Raw genomic sequence first — 18,675 nt, 5'->3', positions numbered from 1 at the left:
CCTGGAGCATGTCCCCTTCTCCCCAACTTCTGGGCAGAGGGGTGGCTTCCCCACCTCCAGCTCTCTGCTCTTGGGCAAGGCTTCCTCAGAGCCTCAGTTACTCATCTGTAACATGGGGTAAGGAGACCCCCCTGCCCAGCGGCTTGAATGGCATAATGGATGGAAAGCCCCCAGCTCCTGCTTGGCCCTTAATAGAAAGGGGGCCTCGGGCCTGCCCTGTGCAGCATAGGGTCAAGACATCACATCTTCAGGGCTGTTTGTGCAGGGCCTGTCCCTCTCAGGGCACAGAGGAGAAGTGGGAACGCTGGAGCCTCCACCTTCCCCAGATAGCAGGGACGGCGAGGCCACTTACACATGGCCAGTCTCATGGGCCACCACGAACGCTGAGGAGAAGCCATCCTCGTGGTTCAGGGTGCAGCTGCGGACAGGGTGGCACATCCCGGTGACAGGAGCATAGCCTGGAAGGAGACAGAGATCGATTCCAGCTCCCAGGTCCAGAACCCTGCCCTAACTGGGAACTTTGAACCCAACGCCCCTCAACATCCTCTGAGAAAACGAGCAGAGTCACCTCCCCCTTGGCTGGCACAGCTCAGGAGACTGCCCCGTCCCCACCCAGGGCAGCCACGTGCCCGTCAGGGGCCACACCACAGCCAGTCAGTTTCCTGAGTCCAGGTGTAACCTAGCAGGACGCTGTGCCCCTCAGTGGCCCCCTGCCCGCTGTTCTATTTCAGGCCACCTCCCCCTCTTGGCTGAGTGGCCCTCGGCCCCTGGGCAGCATGCCTCCTGCTGCTGCTGCAGGCACCCTGGCCCTTGTGCCCGACCACACACCCTGAGCCCACTCCCTCGGGGGGTCTTCTCTGGCTCCCCCGTGGCTGCTCTGGGTTCCGGGAGACCCCAGTCAGACCCATGGCCAGAGCGCAGAGAAGGCTGCAGTGACAGTGGCCCCGAGCTGTTCAAGGGCAGAGTTGGGCCTGGACAGCCGACGTGCCATGCTGCCCAGCTGAGTCGTGAAAGGGGACTGGCCACCTGGACGGGGCTGCAGAGCAGCCACAGACAACAAGGCCCTAGGAGCCCTCCACCTGGGAACCAGGCGCTCTGGCCAAGGAGATTCTGAGCCACATTCCTGCCGAGGGATCCCAGGGTCTGTCGGGTACAAGTCAGGAAGGGGCAAGACGCCCCCACAGGCAGAAGGTGGGGAGGGCAGCACAGGAGGCAATGCCCCACAACAGGAGAGCTTAGGACCCTCCCGCGCCACCTGACCCCATCAAGGGCTTGCTGAATTCGCAGGTAACAGTGAGGGGACGCAGTGGGTTTTACCGGCCCAGTTACAGTGCGTGGCCCAAGGAAGCAGCTGGGATGGAGCCTGACAGGGAGCTGGAAGGCAGGAAGGCCTCTCTGGGGTATGACCGGTCTGTGGACTGGCTGGTCCCCCCAGTTGGGCTGAGCCTGATCACGGGTGTCTTTTTCTCTCCCCTCTCCGCCCCCACACACTTTGTCTTTTTCTTGTTTTTTTTTTTTTGTCTTTCGTCTTTATAGGGCCTCTCCCTTGGTATGTGGAGGTTCCTAGGCTGGGGGTCAAGTCGGAGCTATAGCCACTGGTCTAGCCAGAGCCACAGCAACAATGGATCCGAGCCTTGGCTGCGACCTACACCACAGCTCACGGCAATGCAGGATCTGTAACCCACTGAACGAGGCCAGGGATCAAACCCGCAACCTCATGGTTCCTAGTCGGATTGGGGAACCACTGAGCCACAGATGGGAATTCCTTCTTTTTCTTTTTCAGCCTCACCCACAGCAAATGTAAGCTCCCAGGCCAGGGATCAAATCCGAGTCAGAGCTGCCACTTACACCACAGCTATAGCACCCCACTGTGCCAGGTTGGGGATTGAACTAGCACCTCCACAGAGACAAGCTCACAGAGTGTCTTTAGCTGTCCCCAGGGAAGGCTTACAGGACAGCATTCACAGCCACAGGGAGGAGGAGGGTGATGGGAGGGTGGGATGCTGAGACCCTGCTCCAAAAGGAAGAAATCCAGCGAGCGGGCCTTGCCGCTTGCCCCTGGACAGGATAAAGAAGCCCAGGAGTTCCTGCTGTGGTGCAGGGGGTTTGAGACCTGGCATTGCTGCAGCTGTGGTATGGGTCCTGCGTTGCAGCTGCAGCTGGGATTTGATCCCTGTCCAGGGAACTTCTGTATGCTGCAGGTATGGCTGAAAAAGATAAAAACAAAAGACTAGGGGAGGAGTTCGCTGGTGGTGCAGTGGGTTAAGGACCTGGAGTTGTCACTGCTGTGGCTCTGGTCGCCTTTGTGGTGGTAGTTGGATCCCTGGCCTGGGAACATCTGCATGCTGTGGGTACAACCAAAAACAAACAAACAAAAAACAAAACCAGGGGAAGCAAACAACTGTGAAGCTCAGCCTCATGTCCTGTCTGGTCTCTTCCTGATCTTTGCTGTGCCCCGGGGAGATGTGGCTTCCTGGAGGAAAGTGTCAGAGTCCCTGGTGGTTTTCAAGAGCCAAGAGGGCACTAGTGCTTGCCCGGTGCCTGACACAGGTCCCCTTGCCCGGACACCCTTCCCAGCCCGGCCAAGACTGCCAGGGGCTCACGCTCAGCCGCCCTCCTTCCTGTGGGCCCCGCAGGGCGAGGCTCACCTTGCATGCCCGAGGGCCCAAAGTCCTGCCGGGTGAGGAAAATGGCATGATCGTGGTACTCCTCGTGGCCAGTGTCCGGCTTCTGCTGCAGGTAGGCCCAGCGGCAGACGTTCTCCAGACTCTGAGAGGGGTTTCCGATCTCAATGAGGCTCATGGACTGCAAGGGGCAGGAAAGACAGAGAGAGAGAGAGGAGTTGGCATCTGCTGGTCCAGGTGCAAGCTGAGCAGACCTCACTGACTGGGGACCTGGACCACGTGACACTGAGCCTGGTCCCTCTCAGGACCTCCCACTTGGCTCCATTCTCCTGATTGGATGGACAGGCTCCTTGGCCACACCCACCTGCACGAAGTCACTGCACACTTCCTGGCAAGACGTGGGAGCAAAGCTCCGAGGCCGTCTAAGGGCCTCAAGGGACTCAAGTTAGGTCAGTGGAGCTGAGGTTCAAAAGGACCAAAAAAAAAATACCCGGCTGAAGCAAGTCTTGCCTGGTGGCAGCCCCCTAAACAACTGCCCATAAGCTTCTGCCTCTTGCACCCCAGGCCCAACCCTTCTTCAATCTACTCCTCCATCTGCCTGAGACCACCAGCCTCCTCGTGGGGTCCACCTGCCTCAAAGGGCTCCTCACAGACAGGTGTCCAGGCAGAGGGTCCAGGGGGTCTGGCACCCACATGGCTCACCTGAGCTCTAATGGGATCTCCCCCTACTCCACTGCCACCCGGCCCATGTCCACAGTCCTCATATGGGCCCTGCTCTCTGGGGCACCCCAGACCCCTCCATTCCATGCATAGGCTGTAGCCCTTGGCCAAGTGAAGACAGAAGACTCATCCATTTCTCCTTCAGATGTGATGGAGAGAGGCTGGGAGCATTGCCTGTTGCAATTAAGAGACTCTCAGGGAGGAGCTCCCTGCGTAGCTCATCAGAAATGAATCTGACTAAGTATCCATGAGGATGCAGGTTCAATCCCTGGCCTTGCTCAGTGAGTTAAGGATCCGGCGTTGCCATGAGCTATAGTGTAGGTCACAGATGCGGCTAAGATCTGGCATTGCTGGGGCTGTGTAGGCCAGCAGCTATAGCTCCCATTCAACCCCTAGCCTGAGAACTTCCATATGTTGTAGTGCGGTGCTAAAAAGCAAAAAAAAAAAAAAAAAAAAAAAAAAAAAAGGAAAAGAAAAGAAAAAGAAAAGAGTCTCACGCCCAGTTCACTGTGGTCATTTGCATTCCTCCTGTCCCCAAAGACCCCTATCTATCCGTCTCCTGGCTACCTGCTCCTCCCTGCATTGGCTTCTCTAGGAAAACTTTTCATATGACTCAGCCTGTTCCCACCTGTGCTGGGCTGGGCACTGCACACAAGGCTATGGTGTTCCAGGGGGCAGCAAGGGGATGGCCCCAGAACTGGCTGAGGCCCTCACAGACCAGCCTCCCTCCTTCTGAGGGAGACGCGGGCACCAGCTGTCCAGAGCAAAGTGCAGTGCGGGGCTGTTTTTACAGCAGACAGGGCATTTCTGCACCCTGGGGCTGGATGGTAGCTGTGGGGTCCATGTATCAGGGCTCACACTATGAGCAGGTCACTAGGCTCTGGGTTCACACATATCATCCAATTAAAACAGTTGCCCTCAGATATAGATGTTGTTATTATAATATTTTCCATATCAGACAATTGAAGTAACACACTGAAGTCTAACCTCTAGAAAGAGATGGAGGTGGGCCTGGAAACCCCGCCACTTCCAATGGTGGGGCCATCTCCCTTAACAGGAGGAAAGGAAGGGTGAGCACCAGAGGTGGCCACCAGGTGGCGCTGCTGCCACAGGAGAGGCGGCGTGGGTGCTCAGCGGTGGGAGGGACACAGAGATCCCAGGGCTGTGTGGCTCTGAGTAACCCAGGCACCGGGTCAAAGGGGACCAGCGAGGCCCCAGACAGCCTCTGGGGTCCCCCCTTAAACAAATCAATTAGGATCTGGGCTGAAAGTTCTGTTCCAATCAAGGCTGACATTTCCATTGTTTGCTCTAGAATGTGCTGAATTATTTATGCTCTTCCTTCCCTCTGTCAAGGAGACAAGAGCAAAGCAGGACCAGCAGCCTGGAGGCTCTGCAGGCTCAGTCACATATCCGGGTGCCCCACAGACCACAAAGCCCACCCACAGGGCACCTGTAGGTGACAGGTGAGGCTCACCTGGCTAGACTGGGGCTCTTGGCTTGGAGGCCTGCTCCTCTCCCCACACTACATTCTTTAAGTTACCTCACTCTCCTGGGCTCCCCATCCGCAAAGTGGGAACAACGGCACCACTGAACTGGGAGCTCAGGTGCTACCATCCATGGTAACCAGCATCCATGATGTTCCTTGTCCTTGTCCCTTGGCTTGTGTCCTGGGGATCTGACTGCAGCCCCACAAAGCCTTCTCAGCTGCCCTGACCCCAGAAGGTCTCCCACTCAACCTGCCCTCCCAGAGACACAAAACAGGACAGCATGTGTGGAAGTGGAGTCCAGACCTGCTGGGTTCAAGAGGGACGAGCGCACTTCTTGACCTTGGCACTGCTGACATTTGGGGCCAGGAAATTCTCTGCGGTGGGGGCTGGCCTCTACTTGCTAGATGCTACCAAGGTGGTGGCGGGGTGGGGGGGTTGTGGCAAAATTGCCTTTTGTGGAGAACCACTGGCATGGGGCACCCTGAGGGGATCCAGCCAAGGAGCCTGGAGCTGGTGTTCCCCAACCAGTGGAACAGCAGCCGAGCCCAGCCCCCTCTCAGCCATGCACGTGAGACCTCGGTAGGCCATACCCTTGTCCTGTCAGGTGGGGGTGACAACGCGACTGCCCCCAAAGAGATGATCTGAGGGAGAAGTGCGTGAAGTCATGTCAGGGGCCTCAGACAGGGCCTGCCTGACCCAGAGGGGGTCTTGCAGGCTGTAACTGGTATGAGCAGCCTTATTCTGCTGTCCCTTGCTAACGCGTGCTCATCTTACTGGGGACCCTAAGGTTCAGTGAGGGTAACTTGCTGAAGGTCCCAGAAGGATCGACAGGGCCAGAATTCACACCACACCCCCTGGCTGGGGGAAGCATGGGCTCCCTGGAGCCTGGGGGCAGTGTGTGTGTGGGGTGTCTTCTCCCTGCAGCTCTGGCCCGCGAAGCAGTCCCCGGAGTCCAAATTTCATCGGGACAGGCATCTCAAACCCCAACACCAGAGAAGGCTGGAAGGTGTGATCCTTATTTCTCTGCCAGGACTCCTGCATCATCAAGGCGCATTCCAGACATCCTCCCAGAAAGCCCACCTGCCAGCGCCGCAGTCGATACACGAACACCCCCAGGTTCAGGCCTGCGCGGCGCTTCTGGCCCCACTGCTTCTTGTGTCTCTGGACCCTGGAGGGTCTGGCACAAGAGGTGGGACGGGAGGGTCAGGGGCTGGACACCATGCCCGGCACCCATCAGGTTGGGGGTTCGGACCCAGTCTCTGGGGAGACCAGCAGGTGGTCCCTGGGGTGCTCTGAATTCCCTACACAGCAGGTAGGTGATGGCTGGGGACATGCAATAAGAGGACGGTGGCGCTGGGCCCTTGCACACCAAGCCCTGCCCCAGCACACCCTTCTCTCGCCTCCACTGAGAGACTCAGAACTCCTCTGACCCCTTCCTTCCAACACTGAAAAATTCCTGAGAGTGTTCCCTGCTTGGTCTTGACCTGGCCTTTCATGACAAGATACCTTATGTTCTTTGATTGTCCCCAAGTCTCTGATTTCCATTTGCTTTGATTTTTATCATCTTAGGAAATATTTAAAATGAGAACTGTTCAGTAGCTTTGGTGCTTCCTCAAAAAATCAATTGAAAAGCCAGTTGCTATGCAACCCTCGAGTGTTGCCGATGTTCTGCTCCCTGGCTGATGGCATATTGTATAAAATAAGATAATCTCTTTTCTTCTGCTTTTTTTTTTTTTAAAGAAATGGAGAAAAATGTTATCTCAAGGAAAAACTTGAGATAACTCTGAGGCCTCTCATAAGCTGGAAGACAGACAACATATCACTGGCACGAATGTCACTGTGGGGACAGGCAGAACGGAGGGAGGGTGTGCAGAAGTGGGGAAGCTGGTCTATTTCCATCACACTTTAGAATAAATAAGAGCATCTGAATATCTGGGCCTCTTTCTGCTCCAAGTCTGGGTCTGGGCTTCATAGTCCCCAGCATCTCCCTGGACTTTGGGGAACAGCTCAGCCCCTCTTCTGGGAGAGGTCCGAGCTACAGTCCCTTGGTTTTTCTTTGCCTAAATCCTTCCAGGGACAGGGCCCTCCCTCTGGGGCCTCCCAGAGGGAGGGAGGTGGTTCCATGAAGAGCAGCTCATCAGAATTCATCCTCCCCAAGAGCCAAGCTCAACTCCCCAACCCACCTCCAGAAGCCTCTCCTGACTTTTCCTCCATAAGCAGAGCTCACTCTCTCCACGTGAATCCAAGTGAATTCTGGCCGGGCAGTCACCTGCCTGGCCACCCCATCCAGGGCACCCCATCCAGGGCACCTCGTGCTCTACTTCCTTGGTGGTGCTCACCACTACCAAACCATCCTGCTTGCTGGTGATGTCATGGGAGCTGGTGCCCCCGACCCGGGAGCAGGCAGGTCCCAGGGTCCACCTATTCCAAAGACGTGCCCTCCCGCTTCCCCGAGGTCCCTCCGAGGGACCTCACCTCCCGCACTGTGCGAGGGGAGTCTATGACCAGTGGGTGTCAGCCGTGACCGCCCACAAGAAGATTAAGAACAGAAAGCGGAAAATTTTAGAGCAGTTTGATAGAATGAATTGATGTCTCTGGAATTTCATAATAAAAAGTCGGGACTGGGATTTTCTTATCATCTTGGGTTTATCACATTTCCCTTTTCTAGCAATTCCTTTCGGACGGACTCAGAGAAGTACTGATCAGTGATGTGACCTCCGGCGTGGAGGTGGTCTACAGCTCCGGTTGAGCACCCTTGGCCCTGGCAGCTCCTCTCTGGGTTGTCACTTTTGGATTTACTGTCTGATTGCTCCAGGTCAGTGGAAGCACCCCATCCTCCCTTCCCATGGGTGTTGCTCCTGAGCCCACAGCCACACACGCCACGCTGTCCCTGGGATCCCGTGCTCTATGCCAAGGCACAGATGCTCTGTGCCAGAGACAAGGAGTCAGCAGGTGGGGCCCCAGTCCCTCCGCATCCGATATCTGCCTAGTGCCTGCCCTCCTGGGTGTGGCTGGCTGGCTGTGTCCTCCTAACACCGCCATCCCCCAGCCTGTGCTTCTGCCGCGTGGCCTCCCCAGGGAAGGTGAGAGTCACGCCCTGGACACCACGTCCCCCTCACAATCCTGCAACTCTCCGGAGGAGGACAAAGTGGCTCTCTGGCCCTCAAGTGTTCTGGAATCCCCCAGGACACAGAGGCCCTGAGGGATACCAGCCTTCCCTATGGCTTCCTGGGGGCAGGAGGGCATAGGAGGTGAGCAAAGGGGGGCAGACTGTGGGGTGAGCCTTGCAACAGGAGACTGGTCAGCTCCTCGGCACCCTGGGGCCAGTGGAAGTGGGGCAGCGTATCTTTCCCAGCCAGGCCTCGGGGACCGGGGTGGGCATGTGGGTCTAACCCCACATCCTGCTACGTCTTTAGTGTGACGCCTCTGAGGTCATGGGCAGAGGCCAGTCTGCACAGCCCTTCTGGGGTGCAGCAGGCACTGTCTGGACTCCCCTCCAAAAGCACCCACCCCGCTCCATGTCCTCCCCTCTGTCTGCTCACCACCATGGATTCCCAAACTCCTTCTCAGCAGGAAGTCAGGGAGGCGAGGGGGGCGCTGGTCCCCCCCTGCACCCTCTCAGTTCTCACCGGATCGGTCCCCGATTCGCTGAAGCTGCCTCGTTTCCCCAAGTGGGCTCCAGCTGCCCGTCTTGCTGGTCGTGGGCTCCAGGCAGCCCCGTGGCCTGCCCTCCTCCCCATACTGTCCCCAGGAAGAACAGGCTACAGCCTCACATGGCATGCCCGCTCCTCTTACCCCCACTCTGCCTACGGGGGACTCAGAGGGTAGCAACATGGCCCAGGCATGGCAGAACCCCTCCCTGCAAGGCAGTACATAAGGGGCAGGGGCCAGACTGGTCATGGCTGAGAGGGAGCTGTCTGCACACCTGGGTGATGTGGCCTCATCTGCAGGTGAGGCCTTGTACCCATGGCAGCCAAGGTGGCTCGCTCACAGCTTCCATAGACATTTAGGTGACAGAGGGCCCTGGCCACAGGTAAGGTAGGATAGTGTCCTCCCCGAATGCCTCCAAGTCACCATAGAGAAGAGGTGCCAAGAAAATCACCAAGGCCTTTCTACATCCTCTTTCAAACCAGGAATAAAATGTTGGACATGACAGAGCCCTGTGGCATGCCACTAGAGACCCTTTTAAAAAAGTACTCTTTTGATGATAAAAGAAACATGCTTATCATGATAAATTTAGGAAATCCAGTAAAGTATCAAAAGAAAACAAAAATCCACGACCTACTACCCAGAGATAAGTGCTTTCTGCATTTACTGTTTTCCTCCAGTCCCCTCTGTGAGCATATGTGTACACACAATTGAGATCACATTACTGTAAACTTATATCCTTTCAAAAAGCACACAAACCTGACTTTATGCTGTAACCACTTCCCAAAGCCCAGAAACATGCTTTGAAAGCGGGTTTTATCAGCCGTCTAATAATCCACATGTAGACATGTTGTCATTCATTTAACTAGACCCCTATTAGCAGACAGATTGTCTCTAGTTGTCTCCACTTAGAAATGAGGCCATGAGTTTTGTCCTGTTCCTAAAACTGAATCCACAGCTCTGGTAAGTGCTTTGGAAGAGAATCAGAGAAATGAATGACCGGGGGCCAACATGAAGAACGTTTTTAAGGGACATGACAAACTGTTACATTTCCTTCCAGACATGTGCACACATTTCTACTCAAACCAGAAGAGGGTACTGCTTCATTCACCCAAACTGGCAGTAAATCCCTCTTCTTTCTTTACTTTTTTTTCTTGGCCACCCTGCAGCATATGGAGTTCCCAGGCCAGGAATCAGATCAGAGCTGCAGTTGCAACCTCCGCCACAGCTGTGGCAAGGCCAGATCCTTTAACCCACTGTGCTGGGCCAGGGATTGAAACTGCATCCTTGTGCTGCAGGGTCATCACCATTCCTGATGCACCACAGTGGGAACTCCCTAAATCCCTCTTCTTAATCTTAACATAGCTGATGCTTTTTTTTTTTTTGTCTTTTTAGGGCCACACTTGTGGCATATGGAAGCTCCCAGGCTAGGGGTCTAATTGGAGCTGTAGCTGTCAGCCTAGACCAGAGCCACAACAATGCCAGATCCAAGCCACATATGTGACCTACACCACAGCTCACGGCAATGCTGGAGCCTTAACCCACTGAGCAAGGCCAGGGATCCAACCTGTGTCCTCATGGATATTAGTCAGGTTTGTTACTGCTGAGCCACCATGGGAACTCCAGGGGATGCTTTAAAAATAGCAAACTGTTTATTTCTTTGATTAATGGTAAAGTTCAATATTTTTTCTTTTTTTGTCATTTGCATTTTTTCTTCAGTTAATTGCTTATGTTCATTGTCAACTCAGTTTTTCTTAGGATTTATAAGTGCTCGTCATATATTAGGACAGCTTTGCTACACTACAAATGCTCCTTCTGATTGTGGTTTGCCTTTTGATTCTGGGTTTTTTTTTTTTTTGACAATTTTATATTTTAAGTAGTCAAATACACCCGTTTTTCCCTTTACAATCCCTTCCACTGTATTTATGCTCAGGAAGCCCTCAACAACCAATATTTTCCTCTCAATCTGGGTGACTCAAATAGCTGAATTTCATGGGCTTATGTTTATCATCTTATCTATTTAATTTACTATATGGAGTGTATATTTATCACATGTTTATTCATAACACTTAATAACCACTCCATTTATATCACATGTTAAGTTATTTATATGAGGTATTTTCAGAACTGTGTATTTTATTCAGTTGATCTGTTAATGCTTATGCAAATAGAGAATGATTTTAATTATTTTTGCTTTACAAGATGGTTGGAGTAAATCCTTTTTATTTGCTTGGCTTACAAGGCTTTCCCAGCCATTCTTGACTGTTTACGCCACTAGATGAATCTTAGAACCATTTTATCAAGTTTCCAATTATTAATCTGGGAAAAAATCAACATCTCTACTATACCCAGTCTCCCCATAAGTTTATGTCTTTCCCAACAGTATATGTCTTTTCATTGATTTTTATTTTTTCCTATCATTAACAATGTGCAAATTTCTCCCTATATGTAAGTCTTATATCTGTCTTATTAGGACTAGTCCAAGTATTTAACATCTTGGTTACAATCATAGACAGAACATTTCGAAGTTCCAGTTGTGGCTCAGCGGTAATGAACCCGACTGATATCCATGAGGATGTGGGTTCGATCCCTGGCCTCACTCTGTAGGTTAAAGGATCTGGCATTGTTGTGAGCTGCAGTGTAGGTTGCAGACACGGCTGGGATCCTGCATTGCTGTGGCTGTGGTGTGGGTTGGCAGCTGCAGCTCTAATTGGATCCCTAGCCTGGGAACCTCCATGTGCCATGGTGTGGCCCTAAAAAGCAAAATAAATAAATATATTAATTAATCGATTAAATAAGCAGAACTTTTCTTTCCCTATTATTCCTACGACCAGGACATTGTGGCTTCATTCAGCAATGATTGGTATTTGTGTAATGTGTTTATTTGGCTGTGCCAGTAAATGCAGTCATGTCAGTTAAAAAACCTATAAAAGTTTTACAATGAATTCCTTTGGGTTTTCCAGGCACAGAATTATTAGCAAACAATTACAATGTTATCTGCTCTCCTCGCACTGTCCCTGTCAGCCAGACTCAGCCGCTCTCTGTTCCTTCGGCACTCCTTGCTCTCTCCCTGCGCCTGCCTTTGAACTAGACAAACATCCCTGCGCTGCTCCTTCCCTCTTCCACTGCCTCCTGTGGCTGAAAAGTCTCTGCCTCCAGTGACTTGCCCTGACCTCTAAGTATGGACTGCCTGCCCCCTTTCCCCCTGAGCCCTCAGTTGTAACTGTTTCCTTGTCTATAACTCTGCTCTAGAAGCAGCCCCTGAGGTCAGGGACCATGGCAGTGACACGGCACACAGAAGCCCTCAAAGAGCATTTGTTAAATGACAGGCTTTGTCATTGGCAAGTGGATGTGATGCATTATATGAACAGACTTCCTGCTATTATGCAATCATTGCATTCCTGGAATCAACCCTATTTTATCATGGCGGGAGTTTCTCTTTATGCATTATCAAATTAAATGCTTAAAGCCTCAGGATTTTTTTACATCTATGTTTAGAAGTGAAACAGGTCTGTACTTTGTCTTAGCTACCTTTGACAGCTTTGAGTGTAGCAATTATATAGGCTGTAAAGATAAAGTGGGTGGGTTTCAGAATATTGTATGTGTATACATTCTGAAACAGTTTTTATGGTATTGTATTATCTTTGTTTAATATTCCTTGGAAAAGAAGAAGAATGCATTGGCAAAAATAAATGATCTGACTTTCTGTATAGAGGTGATTTTAAGATAATTTTGAAAACAGTGAAGAACTGGAGTTCCTACCATAGCGATGAGGCTTATTATGGTATTTTCTACATTTTTTTGGAGTCAGCTTTGAAATATTCACATTTCCCCAGGAAATTCCTTTTTTTCCTTCTTTTTTGGCTGTCCTGTGGCATATGGAGTTCCTAGGCTAGGGATCACATCTGACCTACACCATAGCTGTGGCAATGAGGCATCCTTAACCCAGTTTTCCCTGGCCAAGGATCGAACCTGCATCCCAGACCTGCAGAGATGCAGCCGATTCTGTTGCTTTGCAGTGGGAACTCCTCCCCAGGAAATTCTTGATTTCTCGAGATCACCAGGTCCCCAACCCAGAGATCCTCGAGGCCTCACCTTCAGCTTTTCTACCTGCCTGAGACACTTTAAGAAAAGAAGAAAAAAACAGCTTTAGGTGGGGACAGTTTAGCATAAAGCCTGCCAGGGAGTTGTTAAAATAAGCAGTAGCTAACAATTTTAAAAAGCAGTTAAAAATTTCTGGAGTTCCCCTCATGGTTCAGTGGTTAACAAACCCGACTAGTATCCATGAGGACATGGGTTCCATCCCTGGCCTCGCTCAGTGGGTTAAGGATCCAGCGCTGCCATGAACTGTGGTCACAGATGCAGCTCGGATCACCAGTTGCTGTGGCTGTGGTGCAGGCCGGCAGCTGTAGCTCGATATGACCCTCCCTCCATACGCCTCTGATGTGGCCCTAAAAAGACCATTCTAAAGACCAATTCTAAATTTTTCTTTTTAGTACCCAGACCACTTGGTGGCTCTCTTCCCCTTTCTACCCGCATAGCCTGAAGCTTCTCATTTCCCGTCTCCAGGGGTAAAAAATGGGGAGGGGGTGGATATCACTGTGTCTCTCCATCATACTAATGGCCTGAAAATTCCTTAGACACTGAAGGATGCTGACGAGGGGCCTCAGCCAGGAATGCAGGGACTGGAAGGACTCAGGCTGGGAGGAGATGAGAACATGATGACGGCTGGTCCATCGGGGATGGGGAAAGTCCCACGGACATTCCAAAGCCCCTGCCTGCGACTGGAGGCTGGAACTGGACCCCTGGCCCAGCTGCCCCAGCCTCCCTTGGGCCTGCATGCCTGGACTACACAGCTACAAACCTGCATCCAGGGCTTGGGGGGCCTCTCACAGCCTGCTCACTCGCAGACGGTGGTGTGCATGCCTGTCTCTGCACGCCTGTCTTCCATTGACCAGCCCTGGCAAGCAGGGTGCAGGGATGGGGGAAGGCCCAGGCGGAGAGCTCCCAAGAGCCGCCAAGGACACCAACAGCCCCCAAAGCTTTCTCTTTTGCCGGATAAGCAGCCTGCTGTGGGTCGCATTTTATACTCTCTTTCTAAGCTTTCAGTTTGTGATTCTTTTACTTTTTTCTGGAGTAAACAGAGCACATTTTATACTCTCTAATCTTTTAGTTTGTGCTGCTGCTTCTACTTTTTTTCCAGACTAAACATAAGCCAGAATTTTTCCAAAATTCTCTTTTCGATTGATACTATTGTTTCTATTTTCTAATTTACTGATTTTTGCCTTTTCTGAACTATTTCCTTATTTTTGCTTTCCTTAGGTTTTTGCTTTTGGCTGGTTGTGGACATCTGTTCTAACTTATTGAGCTGAATACAGAGTTAACTTGCTTTCATTCACACCATGTGATCTTGGAAGGCACCTGTGAATTTGCCTCCGATTATAGCTTTGGCCACCCCTTAGGTTTTGATCTGTAGTTCCTCTTTTTCCTCCGATTTCCCATTAGTCTGCAATTAAGGTTCTAATAGTCTTCTTCCTAGGAGTTTTTTTTTTTAATTTTCAAAGAGGATGGAAATCCTGTGAAATTGTATTGTTATGATCATTATACAACTACAGATGTGATAAATTCATTTGAGTAATAAAAAAAAATTTTCAAAGAGGTTGCATTTATCCTTTTTTATGTATATCCCTTCCCTCCACCTAGTTTTAGAGCACTGAGTCAGAGAATAGCCCAGTTTTTGTAGATAAAATTCACTGATACTTTCTTATGACCTAAAGTTCTTTTGTAATTTTAAGTGTTCTATGATTCTCATAAAGAAGTTACATCTCTTCCTAAGGCAAGGGGAAAGATGATGTAGCTACTAATTTAACTTTATCCATTATATTATTTGAAACTCTTATGCCTTTTAAAATGTAATCTGTTAAAGGTCTTGAAAAGGGTATGAAAAACTCCTGCAGTTAAGTTTTTGCAAATTTTTCCCTTGTTCTGACAGTCTGCTTTGGTATATTTTATGTTCTCCATGGGGTGCACAAAGGACCATGACTGCTCTTCTCACTGTGGTTGCTGCCATCACTTTCGAACAACAGAGTTGCCAGAGTAAGAAGAGTGAGCTCAAGGTCCACTGTTCCTGGAACAGCCACAGAGTCCCTCACCATCATTTCTGTACTACAGGCCTTGTATGCTGTGTACATTTCAATTTTATTTTGTGAGACTGTGATTCTCTGTGAGTAGAGGAGTTAACCCTTTGCAAAGTACTATACCTGATGTGCCTCATCTAATTATGACTTGACTTTCTTCACTCTGAGTGGGGTCAGACCATGGCCTCTAGAATTTGGCTGCCAGGGTGAGAAGCTGGACTCCTAAGGAGCCAAATGCCACTGGCCACTCACTCATCACACCACTGAACTACCTTAAGCCTTAGTGTTCTTATCAGTGAAATGGGACCGTCACAGTGCCACCTCCCCATGTGCCCTTGGATTAATAGGTACAAAGTGCTCCCAGGCTGCCTGGCCTAGGCACTTGCTTAGTCCACACTGGCTGGCACCATAGGGCTCCTTCCTTTCTCACCAGCAATCCTTTCAGGAACCCTTTTATTTTTCCATCTCAGGTCATTGTGTATGGGGCCTTTCTACCCTGCTGCATGGACCTGTGTGTGCTGCTAGGAAAAAGGGGTTCCAAGTCTGACAGCAAAGGGAGGTAAGGAGGGCAAGACTGCACAGTTAGAACAGCAGCTATGTGGCATGAGAAAAGAAGGACACAGGTTGAAGATGTGGGCAGGAGTCAAAGTGAGGGGTGTATTGACCTTCTGTTTCTGATGCTTTGATATCCGGGGCCTTCCTGACCCTGGAGGAACTGCCCCTCCCATGGTCAGCCAATTTCAAGAGACAGGAAACAACTCCTTCTGGAGCATGCTGTTCCAATGCAAGCCTACCAACTCAGAGTCCACACCCGCAACCATCTCCCTCATTGGGCTCTCACACTCCAGCCCACTATCCCCTGTGCAAATGACTCAGGGCCAGGTACCTGACAACCAGGGGCAGCCCTGATGCCCCCGAGTCCACTGAAAACATTCAGGCTAGCCAATCCTAAGCCTGCTTACCTCTGCCTGACCTGGTCCTCCTTGCTAAAACCACAACAAAGGTGCTTGCCCACAGTTTTCCTCCCCTTCCCCTAGGCCTCTCACCAAGCCTGGTGCTTCCCTGTGTGGCCCTGCATAGCCAGCATCTGTGCGTAATAAACCATCTTTTCCAGGGCTGTCACCTCCTGATCTGTTGGCCTCACCACACCAAAAACTAAATGTTAAAAATGGGGTGAGGTTAAAAGGAGAGGGGGGTGGTTCCCAAGGTCCTCGTTTCTTATAAGAACCACAGAGTGGCCAGGGAAAGGCTGGGTGATTTCAGCCGACATAAAGGTTTTTCAATGAGGCCTCTGTTTTGTTGGAGTGCCCCATTCATCCCGCAGAGAGTGGGGGCTCTGTCATATCTGGAAGCCACCAGCCCACAGTGCCCACTCACCTTCCCGTAACTCAGCAGGATTATCCGCACCAGGACGACATTGATGTGGGCCCCCAGGGACTCGTCATGATAAATCTCATTGACCTGAAAGACAATCAGGGACATGTCAGCAGAAACCACAGGCCCAAGGACCAGCCCTGGCTTTGCAAATGACAACCAGACCCCAGTCTAGAAAGCTGGGGCTCATGCCCACTCCTTCCCACACTTTACACCCAGGCACCACCATCAACTCTGAATCCAATCCTTCCCTTCCCTCTGCTCTGCCTGCCTGCCTTACAGCCACCAGCCCCGACCTGGATAACAGCCCCCTCTCCCCAGCGCAGCACCCCCCGCCCCCCACCCCCAGCACAGGGATTCTCCTCCTGGAACCTACACTGGAATGGAGATACTGACCCCTCTAAATGCTCTAGCTTCTGACTGCACATGGCTTTTCCTTCAAGGGTGAACATAGGCCACAAACCCAGGGGCGGGAACAGTGCCAGGACCATCACTGGCAGAAATCATTCCATAGTTGCTGCTGGTAGTTGTGAAATAATAGCTACACTCACCACAATCTGGAGAAGGGGATCATTTTAGATCCACCACCAGATCTAATCTTCAGTGTGTTAATTAAGAACAGGTAATACTGTATCAAAAAGATGCTTTCTGTGTTCTGTTCTGATAACTGCAGTTCATGTACCTGGTTTCCTTCTTCTTATTTTTGGCCACACCTAGGCATGTGGAAGTTCCCCTGGCAGGGATGAAAACAACCCCCTCGCTGTCACCCACATTGTTCATGCACATGTATTTTCTGACCAAACTCCATTCCTCTGGAGGCCCCACCTCGTGGTCACTTCCTCCAGCAGGGCCCCCAGATCTGGGCTGCTTCCCAGGGAGCACCGGGGTTTTTTTGGTTACTTCCCCAGCTCTCTGTGTCTCCAATGGGATTGTGAGCTGCACAATCACATGTATTTCCCCTGTGTGCCCCTGAGCCCAGGAAGCAGGAGCACTCAGCAGATTCTCAGAACCAACCTACTCATACCATCACTCAGGGGAGAGGCAGGAACTGGCCGTGCACTCCCCCCCGCCACCCCCGCCCCGGCCCGGTGCAGACCAAGCCCAGAGGCTGCTGACCCACCTTTTGGGAAGGCAGACCCCTCCATGTGCGCCTCCAAGAGCCCACTCTGTCATCTCAGGCCAGAGCCATATCCCCTCTGAACCCAAATTTTAGCATCTCTATCTGAGCAATGGTAATGGCTATCTATAAACAGTAAGAAGACCCTTTGGGAAATCTGAGAGTTAGTGAGGAAAATCAATTCATGATGGATAGATCAGGCAGACACGCAGGGCATGCTAGACAAGGAGCCTGGTGGTCACTGTCACACACGCTGTGTGTCGAGATGGCACAAATGGGAGGGCAGGAGTTCCTGTTGTGGCTCAGTGGAAAGGAACCTGATTAATATCCATGAGGATTCGGATTTGATCCCTGGCCTTGCTCAGTGGGTTGGGGATCCGGCATTGCTGTGCGCCGTGGTGTAGGTTGCAGACACAGCTTGGATCCCACATTGCTACGGCCAGCAGCCGTAGCTCCGATTTGACCTCCAGCCTGAGAACTTCCACATACCACACCTGTGGCCCTAAAAAGCAAAAAACAAAACAAAGCAAAACAAAAAACAACAACAAATGGGAGGACAGAACTCATGTGCACGGCGGGGTCAAGGGAGACCACCAGCCAGCCCTGTGTGCGGCCCTGCCCAGTAGCCTCCTGCCTATAAATCTATTTTTCAATTATTATTTGTTTCTCCGCCCCAATCTGGCTTTTCTGCAGGGAAGGGACAACTGATAGGCCCACAGGATGGTCACTGTGACTCGGTACATGAGTCTGGAGAGGATGGACCTGGGGTCCTGAGGGCCACCTGCCAGACAAGGTGACACCTGCAATGACAGGGTGGAGCCCAGGGAGTCTCTGCTAACTCACCCACGCCAGACCTTCCCTTCCGGTAAAACAAGGGTGAGAGTCCCCACGTCACAAAGCTTTGTGAAGACTAGACTCCCACACATGAGCAATGGAATGACGTTGGCAAAAAAGTAAAACTGTGTTTGCCACTGCCGGTAAGTCTTATCGACTGGCAGCCCAGGTCACGGTGGCAGGGTGCACACTCCCTAAACACTGCCCAGCTCTGAGGGTCAAACTAGATTTTTTTTTTTTTCTTTTTAGGGCCACACCCGCAGTATAGAGAGGTTCCCAGGCTAGGGGTCAAATCTAAGCTACAGCTGCCGGCCTACACCAGATCCAAGCCATGTCTGCGACCCATAACACAGCTCACGGCAACGGTGGATCCTTAATCCACTGACAGAGGCCAGGGATCGAACCTGCCACCTCATGGTTCCTAGTTGGATTCTTTTCCACTGTGCCATGACAGGAACTCCCAAACTATATTTTTTAGTCCACAGTGAGATAGTACGCCTAAAAGCCAGTTTTTCTTGAGAAAAGGTTTCTTCAAACTCACAGATTTCAAAATCAAATTTACAGTCACCAAAGAGGAAATCATCAGGGGGGTGGGGGGAGGGTAAATCAGGGGGATGGGATTAACATGTACACACTACTGGATATAAAATAGATAACTGACAAGAACCTACTGTATAGCACTGGGAAATCTACTCAGTACTGTGTAATAACCTACACGGGAAAAAAGAATGGAC

The 18,675-nt window shown here is 51.3% G+C and overlaps 1 protein-coding gene across 4 annotated transcripts in view; it reads right to left on the bottom strand.

Annotated features, from left to right (window-relative positions):
• Nucleotides 1-18,675, bottom strand: part of ADAMTS2 (ADAM metallopeptidase with thrombospondin type 1 motif 2) — a 223,945-nt gene that overhangs the window by 41,826 nt on the left and 163,444 nt on the right. For all 4 annotated transcript variants that reach the window (XR_014837944.1, XM_021084334.2, XM_085013617.1 and 1 more), the window contains 3 exons: nt 15,994-16,077; nt 2,649-2,805; nt 353-458 (listed from right to left, as the gene is read on the bottom strand). Coding sequence is in view for 3 of the 4 variants with exons in the window: in XM_021084334.2 (XP_020939993.1) it covers nt 353-458; nt 2,649-2,805; nt 15,994-16,077 (347 nt within the window). In the remaining variant the exon portion in view is untranslated. The remainder of the gene's footprint in view (nt 1-352; nt 459-2,648; nt 2,806-15,993; nt 16,078-18,675) is intronic.

This window comes from Sus scrofa, chromosome 2 (genome assembly GCF_054392235.1).
Source record: "Sus scrofa isolate SSC_HxYL_T2T_F1_AM1 chromosome 2, Sscrofa_HxYL_maternal_Yorkshire_Landrace_v2.0, whole genome shotgun sequence".
NCBI lineage: Eukaryota > Metazoa > Chordata > Mammalia > Artiodactyla > Suidae > Sus > Sus scrofa.
Note: the sequence above shows the minus strand (reverse complement) of the source record. Positions and strands in the feature narration are given on the sequence as shown.